The 8,483-nt window shown below is 45.5% G+C and overlaps 1 protein-coding gene across 1 annotated transcript; it reads right to left on the bottom strand.

Moving 5' to 3' along the window:
* Positions 1 to 817: 817 nt before the first annotated feature.
* LOC147673935 (uncharacterized) lies at positions 818 to 3,265 on the bottom strand. The gene has a single exon (XM_086946436.1). The coding sequence runs from the start codon at positions 3,263 to 3,265 to the stop codon at positions 818 to 820; it is 2,448 nt and encodes an 815-aa protein (XP_086802562.1).
* Between the last annotated feature and the right edge of the window lie 5,218 nt (positions 3,266 to 8,483).

The following is an 8,483-nucleotide window of genomic DNA, read 5'->3' as shown; positions in this document are numbered from 1 at the left end:
AATCAATTACTGAAAACCATGTTGCAGAGGCTGGGATCATAGTCAACAGGGCAGTAATGTCAGGAACAACTGGAAATTGTGGCACTACTATTTTATTCACCTCTCTAAGGTCAATCACAAATCTGTACACAGGTGGCTCAGAGGGATCAGTTCGTTTCAAAACAGGCAGAACAGGACTATTGCAAACGTTGCCTCTTGTCTCTTCAATCACATCTTTTTCAATCAAATCATAAATGATCGCTAACAACGCTTTCTCACCTTCACTGGAGATCTTGTATTGGGGAATGCGCGGCATTCTAACATTGGCTTTCAATGTCACAACATATGGTGGTATTTCCAACAGACCAACATCGTTAGGACCAGTAGCCCAAAGAATATCAGGTAGAGACAGCAATTCTGCCGGAATTTTATCCTTCGACAAATACATTGGAGAGACCACTTTCTTACCTAATGTAAGTTGTACTCCTGAGGGAGAGCAGTACAGAGTCGCATACAATCTTTTTAACAGGTCTAATCCCAACAAGTTCTCACCGCAACCCGTTGTCAGAATAAGGGGTGCTTCGAATTCACAAGGACCAACAGACAGGGACATAGGACATGAAATCGGGTTCCTAACCGGGGCGCCAGAAAAACCTACAGAAACATTAATTTCGCCAGACAAAGGTGTGCCAGGGAGTTTTGAGTGCATCATAGAACTCTTTGTAGCACCAGTATCCAACAGAAAAGGTTCTGACACACCTGATGTAATCACCTCAACATATGGTCCACTCTGATCTACTGGAACTGAAACAACTCCCTCTCTTTGTCTATGGCTGTCCTAGCAATCATTACCTTCAGTCCACTCATCTTCTGTATAGTAATCATCAGCATAGTACTGAGCTGTCCTAGCAGATGCATTATTCTGCTGATCAAACTTATTCATAGAATCCTGAGGCGGAAGTGAGCGTGCATTCTGATGGATATTTCCACGTCCTCTACCTCTAGGTGTTTGCTGGACACCTCTACCTCTTGTGCTTGACACACCATTTGCGCGCTGTAACAGAATAGGGCAACTGTATTTAAAATGACCCTCTTCCTTGCAATACGAACACTGATTGGGACCCACGGGAACGCGTGGCTGAGTGTACTCTACTCTTGTATTTTGAAACTGTTGAGGTTGCTGATAATTGTTCTGATAGTTATTCCGACCACCATTAGTCTGGCCACTACCACCACGTGGTGGGTAGGCTTGCTGTAACAAGACCTTCGTTTTTAACTCTTTGGTTTTCTTTTCTACTCTATCTTTCTCATCTTTGTCTCGATTTTCGTAATATTGCGCAGTAGCCAATATCTGTGCTGAAGAGGAAACTGCCCATGAACTCTCTGAATCCTTTAACTTCTTACACAACTCTGGTAACAGATTGTGCACGAATTTATCGACGAACAGTCGCTGACCACCTTCTGTGCTCATATCTTGACCACTGTGGTCGACAAACGTTTCTTCAAACCTGGTGAAGAAATCAGACACCGTTTCATGTTTCTTCTGCTTACACGCAGACAACTTATCCCAATTTACACGCAACGCAGGCATCATTGTTTTCATGTAATCGATGATCTTACCAGGGAGTTCAGTAATCAAATCTTCGGGCTTGGCACCGCCTACTTGCCTATTGTCGGCATCTCTAAGGTTAACCCATGTATCACCCAATTCAACCACATGATCTGTATGACGAATCTTACTCCAAATGGGTTGTGGGACAACATTGCCAAACAACATGTCGATGTCTGCCAAATTCATAATACACAAACCCACAGTCTGAGTCAGCTCTTTATAATACCCTGCTGGGTTTTTGCGTGGATCAGGCAAAGACTGCTTAATGGCTAAAACTTCCGCACGTTTCCAGGGGACGTGCACCCAAACACGCTGAAAATGTGCCGGTACAGCTGGTGGATTATTACCCGGACCAGCGGCCACTGCTTCTTTCCATACAGGCGGAACCTCTCTCATGGGATATTGTCTTCCCTTCTTCTTGACAGAGGAATCATAATCAAACAACGACTTTGAAACACCTTCAGTCCTAAGTGATAACAACGTCGCAACGGCCTTCCTAACATCTGAACCCACAATGGTGCCCTTTGAAAATTCGAACCGCACATGGTTCAGCTCGGGCGGGTTAGAGTCCAAATCATTCTCCTCTAAATCCTCGCATAGGAAAACACACATTTTCTCGAAAACGTACCTCTGTTTTGATGCTTCCCACTGATGGAGAACATCCATAACAGAGTCTAGATCATATATTGTCGGGTTAGACACCCATCTATATGCCAAACGATCCAATACCTCTTTTTCCCTAGAATCAGGCAGGTGGCTACGCAACTGCTTGTGTTCGGGGTCACGAGTCGGGCTTGTCGCTCCAAACAAAGGATATAGAATGCTAGAAACAGTGCTTGCCACTCTCTGGCGGACAGACGGAGACGTCGAGGAAAAGACAAGTGGGAAGGCAGGGTGAGACGAGGCAGATGCAGAGGCAGTGTCAGGAGGAGTACCAGAAGCGGTAGTTGATACAACAGTTAGAGATGGAGAAAGTATAGGAAGAGCAGTTGTAAAAGCCGGTGACTGCACCGGAGGAACAGGAGCCAGCTGAAGAGCAGCTGGTGGGTGCTGTGGAGGAGCAGGAGGCACAACAACCATGGGTTGCACAACTAGAGGTTGGGGAGGAGCCGTAGCATTTTGCGCATATGGAGGAGGTGAACTTAACAAATGCGACATTAGGGGGTCTTTTTCAAGCTCTTTTGCTGCTTCTTGCTGAAGAGGCGGCAAAACTGGATAGCATTTATCTATTACCATTTTACGTTGCCTGTGCAACTGTTCACTCATCTGTTCTTCTTCATTGTCTTTATACTGCCTAGCAGCTTGCATTATCGAGATTCCCCTTTCTCTCTTATTTTTCTTCTCTAATTTAATTTCCTTTTGTTTGGCCTCCTTACGCCATAGGCGGAAAGAGTCAAACATTGCCGGCCGGGCTTTCTTTTTGAAAAGTTTAACTTCAAGGTTATCCAGAATTTCTGTATCAAAGCTACCATATTGGGGCCATTTTAAAACACCATCCTTGCGGGTGTATTTGATCCATACTTCATTGTATGTGATGGGGCCTACCCCATGTTTCACATATAATTCATAGGTTGGAGTTCCAATCGGAGGAACCGGACACGAGTCCTCCAGTCGGGAGTCCCTATTATTACAACCAAGGCAAAACAAATTTCCAAGTCTGCTAAGACCAGGCATCTTTGCTCTCTAGTCTAGCTTCAAACTTCAAAGGATTATCGATTACGATATTTCTCGTGAATACACGAGTCCTTCGGCTTTGGCGCTTGCAAGTACCAAATCAAAGCGGTCCCAAAGGGACACCAAACAAACTAAGGACTGGGAGACGCTCCACTTATACTTAACTGAAATATCGATGACGTCACCAGAAGACTCGTCTATCGTTTCGCTCTACCAAACATCAAGGGTCCAAATCAGGGCGGCAGTCAGGGCAGCAGTCCTTCGTAGCCGTCGGGACGCAGGGAACCTCGCAGCAAAGACCTTCGGAACCACGTCGACATGCAGGGGTCGCTGAAGTGGCTGGCCTTCCTCCGGAATTTTCACACAAAGCTCCTCACGAACATCTGGCTTGGACCGGTACCGCTGATACCGCCCCACGTTGGGCGCCAACTGAGGTACTGGGTTTTTCAGAACCGGTACTGATCCGGTAACCCAGCGGTGCCAGGGACAACACCCAAAGACCTCGAGTACTTTCCTGATCTAGACCACAGAAACACGAGTCTTCTAGATGAAGTCAAAGATCAAATTTATTGGCTGCAACCAGGTAACAAGCGTCCTAGAAGTACAACAGTATGTAGGTTCTCAGGAGACTGCTCAAATGAACAAAGCCTGGCTTCTTCTTTTATACAGTTTTTTAGGCTTCAGGCAAGCATTCTTAAGTTTACGGTGCAAACATTCTAGAATTTACAGTGAGCTATTCACATATTTTCATTACAAAAGGAAAAGCAGAGTCATGGTGATACGTATACATTTAGTGTGTCCAGTTCGTGATCAATTACCCGGCAAGGCCCAACATTTCCATCAGATATCGGTGTACCCTCAATAAAACCGGGCTCCTCCTCATCATAAAGGAAAAAGAAGAAAAGAGCAGGGCCAGGTGTGAGCAAGATTTGGGCAGGGTGTGTGTGTGATGCAAACTATTTATGGCCTGTTGTGCGTTGATGCTATCTCGTTCGGCCACTGGGAGAGGAACTGACCAAACAGGTTTTGGCTTGGGGCGATGGCTCCAACTTGCCCAGGTCACAGGGAAGTCAATTAAGGTGCATGTGTCCTTGATATCGAATTCAGCTGCAGTACAAGCCTATGTGAAGGGCAACAAACAAGATGGATGCCAAACGCAAAATGGCAGTCAAGGGTTCAGAAACGAAAATGGCGATTTCGTGGGGAAATCGTTACCTGATTGTGACGCAAATGCTTGTGCACAATGTACCAGTCATTATCGGTATTTTGGCATAAAAATCGTCTAAATAAGACAAAGTTTATTTCACGGGTTCCAGAAATTTTCAGGAACTACAGGACTCAGCCCCTGACGGATCTTTATGCGCCGCCTGACGCGTTCCTGCAGACGTCGTTGCACCCCTGAGGATCCTGGGGCATGTAGTTTCTAGCTCAACCGGTGGAGCCAAGCCCGGCCGGTCGTCCACTGAGCGGGAGGGGCTGAGCCAAGCCCGGCCTCGGAGAAGAGTCTTTAAAATGCGCCGGTAAAAGCAGCCAAGCAAGATGAAATCAAAGCAGCCAGCAGGACTCCCACTCACGGAAGGACACCAGGGGACTCAGCCCCTGACGGATCTTTATGCGCCGCCTGGCGCGTTCCTGCAGACGTCGTTGCGCCCCTGAGGATCCTGGGGCATGTAGTTTCTAGCTCGACCGGCGGAGCCAAGCCCGGCCGGTCGTCCACTGAGCGGGAGGGGCGGAGCCAAGCCCGGCCTCGGAGAAGAGTCTTTAAAATGAGCCTGTAACAGCAGCCCAAGCGAGATGAAAACAAAGCAGCCAGCAGGACTCCCACTCACGGAAGGACAGATATAAAAACAAGCATTTGCAATGCAATAGGTCTCGCATTAGGAAACTTTGAGCTATTGGTCTTGTAAATGACAATTTTTTTTATTTGTGTTGGTTTTGAAAATAGCTAAATTAATAGCTTTGTCATTTACAATGCCAATAGTTATAACTTTCGCAAATGTGACGCCTATAGCATTTGTAATGCAACATGTTTTGTATTTACGTGACTTAGATGTATTGATATTACAAATTACAATGGCTTTTAATTTTTTTAAATAATTAATACTTAAATAAAAGTGATTTTAATTTATAATGGCAATAGCTTAAACTTTTGTAAAGAATATGTTCAGTGTATTTTATTGTGACGAAAATCCAAGAACAGAAGTGAAATATTAACATCTTTTTTTGACGTTTGTAATAAAGCTTTAAACATTGAGAGAACATATTTGAACCAGTTGTTGTTGAATGGTTGCGCAGATTGATGCTGGGGTGGCGCTGAGTGGTGCTGTAGTGGTGCTGAGTGATGCTGTGGTGATGCTGAGTGGTGCTGTGGTGGTGCTGAGTGATACTGGGATGGTGCTGAGTGATGCTGGGGTGGTGCTGAGTGGTTCTGTGGTGGTGCTGAGTGGGCTGTGGTGGTGCTGAGTGATGCTGCGGTGGTGCTGAGTGGTGCTGTGGTGGTACTGAGTGATAATGTGGTGGTGCTGAGTGATGCTGTGGTGGTGCTGAGTGATGCTGTGGTGGCGCTGAGTGGTGCTGTGGTGGTGCTGAGTGATGCTGTGGTGGTGCTGAGTGATGCTGTGGTGGTGCTGAGTGGTGCTGTGTTGGTGCTGAGTGATAATGTGGTGGTGCTGAGTGATGTTGTGGTGGTGCTGAGTGATGCTGTGGTGGCACTGAGTGGTGCTGTGGTGGTGCTGAGTGGTGCTGTGGTGGTGCTGAGTGATGCTTTGGTGGTGCTGAGTGATGCTGTGGTGGTGCTGAGTGATGCTGCGGTGGTGCTGAGTGGTGCTGTTGTGGTGCTGAGTGATAATGTGGTGGTGCTGAGTGATGCTGGGGTAGCACTGAGTGATGATGTGGTGATGCAGAGGGTAGAAAGGCACAAAAAGCAGTCTAACAAAGGGCAGAAAAACAAGGGAAAAACGAGTCTAACACAGGGAAGAAGGGCACAAAAAACCAGTGTAACAGAGGACAGAAGGGCCGAAAAACAAGGGAAAAACGAGTCTAACAGAGGACAGAAGGGCACAAAAAACGAGTCTAACAGGGGGCAGAAAGGCACAAAAACGAGTCTAACAGAGGGCAGAAGGGCACAAAAACAAGGGAATAACAGAGGGCAGAAGGACACAAAAAACAAGTCTAACAGAGGGCAGAAGGGCAGAAAAACAAGGGAAAAATGAGTCTAACAGAGGGCAGAAGGGCACAAAAACGAGTCTAACAGGGAGCAGAAGGGCAGAAAAACAAGGGAAAAACGAGTCTAACAGAGGGCAGAAGGGCAGAAAAACAAAGGAAAAACAAGCATTTGCAATGCAATAGGGCTCGCATTAGTAAAGTTTGAGGGATTAGTATTGTAAATGACAAATTTATTATTTATGTTTTTGTTTTGAAATTTTGGAAATTAATAACTTTGTCATTTACAATGCTAATAGTGTTAACTTGTGGAAATGTGACACCTATAGCATTTGTAATCCGTTGCTTGTGCTACACAAGGGCCGATATAACAGCAAGTTTAAACATATGCAACAGAAGCAATGAGTGAGAGTTACCACGGACAGCAGGATGACGGCGGGGGTGAAAGGAACTACAGACAGCAAGAGGAGGGCAGGCCTGCGGCCGTGAATAAGTGACGGCGGGGGGCGGGGCAGCGAAGCCTTTGATGTGCCAAATGCTGCTGGGGAACCGAGTTGGAGCCTCGGCGTGGGCTCAGCATCCTGTGATTCTGATCAAATCACTTTATCTCCCTGCGCCTACCACACAATGAAAGTTTCCTTGTGTAACATAACTGGTGCTCATGTGAAGCGCTCCAATACCTGCGGGTCGAGTTTGCGTTATATAAAATCGGCACATAAAAGAAGCTATGAGCAGAGCGGGCTGCAAGGCGATTCAGGGTAATCGCTGAAGAGTAAAGGGATCAATATACGCACATCCGTTTTAGTTGGAGAGCAAAGGTCACTAGTCTGAGTTTGGGAAGATCCAGAACAGATATAAAGAGCGCATAGCTCTATTTTAGCAGGACTGGCTGGCTGGCTCAATCGAGGGCAATCTACCGAAATGAGCGGTGACATGTTTCCAAGTATGAAAAAACAATATGTAGCAATGGGTCAAGAACAACTAAAGCTATCTAAAGAACTGTGTAAACATATTGGGATACAATCTATGAATCCAAAGTATTCATGGTGAAAATTGTGTTCCCATCAGATACCCATCCGGTGCCGCCCTACATCATTTGGGAATCCTTCACCCGAAGGAAGTGGAAACAGGTCCACTATGGATTAGGTAGATTGCAGCCTAATCGTGTAGAAGGATACAGAGATGTGTAGGGAAAAAAATTGTGGTATCAGGGGGTAAAAAATAACTAGCAGTGCGAGTGAAAGTGCTGTGTGCAACAGATAAGTGAATGAGTTAATATTGGGTTGTGGGAATGGAAAATAAATTTTAATAGGATCCTACCCACACCCAAGGTTAAAAAACAGTGCAAAGTAGTGTAACAAATAACTACTTGGATATAATCGAGGTCGACATGTTTCTGCAGGGTAATAGGGTCAAAGGATACCTGTCTGCTTCTTCAGGAACTTAACAAAAAATGCTACTGCTGGTAAGTATGTTATAGTGATTTAAAATCATATCACCTGAAATCGCCAGTCGAGATGATCAGAATGGTCATAGAATCACGATGGACAAACAAGAAAACATACACAAAAATACACAGTTAATGACGATAGCTAAAGAAAAGAGACAAATATCTCATGGAAGGTACATGTTGCCAACAGATATTGGTCAATGGTTGCTTAATAGTCAACCTAAGTTTAGTCAAAAACAACCTTGTTGAAAGACAGAATAACATTGTATTCACTCACCCACGGTCTGGGGAATAAACTCTCCACCTCACCCGGCTACAGCTCAGGTATAAATGGAGCACCGCTCTATTGAATAGAAAAGCGGAGAAAAACACTATTGAAAGAGGAAGAGCTTACAAGAGCTTTGGCTAGACACGCCTTGTCCCTGGCTTGCGTAGGTTGTTTATTTCTAAAATTACGTATAACCACCTTATAGCGCGCCTGCCTGACGCGACTGCAAATATAGGGAAGGGGAGCTGATATCAGAAATGTTAGCGTGGAATGTTCTGATCAAAAAGAAGTACATGCGCTGAGCTGAATTACAGTGAATAAAGTTCCACCTAGAAAAA

The sequence above is a fragment of the Lissotriton vulgaris genome, chromosome 12 (assembly GCF_964263255.1).
Source record: "Lissotriton vulgaris chromosome 12, aLisVul1.2, whole genome shotgun sequence".
NCBI classification, from domain to species: Eukaryota; Metazoa; Chordata; class Amphibia; order Caudata; family Salamandridae; genus Lissotriton; species Lissotriton vulgaris.
Note: the sequence above shows the minus strand (reverse complement) of the source record. Positions and strands in the feature narration are given on the sequence as shown.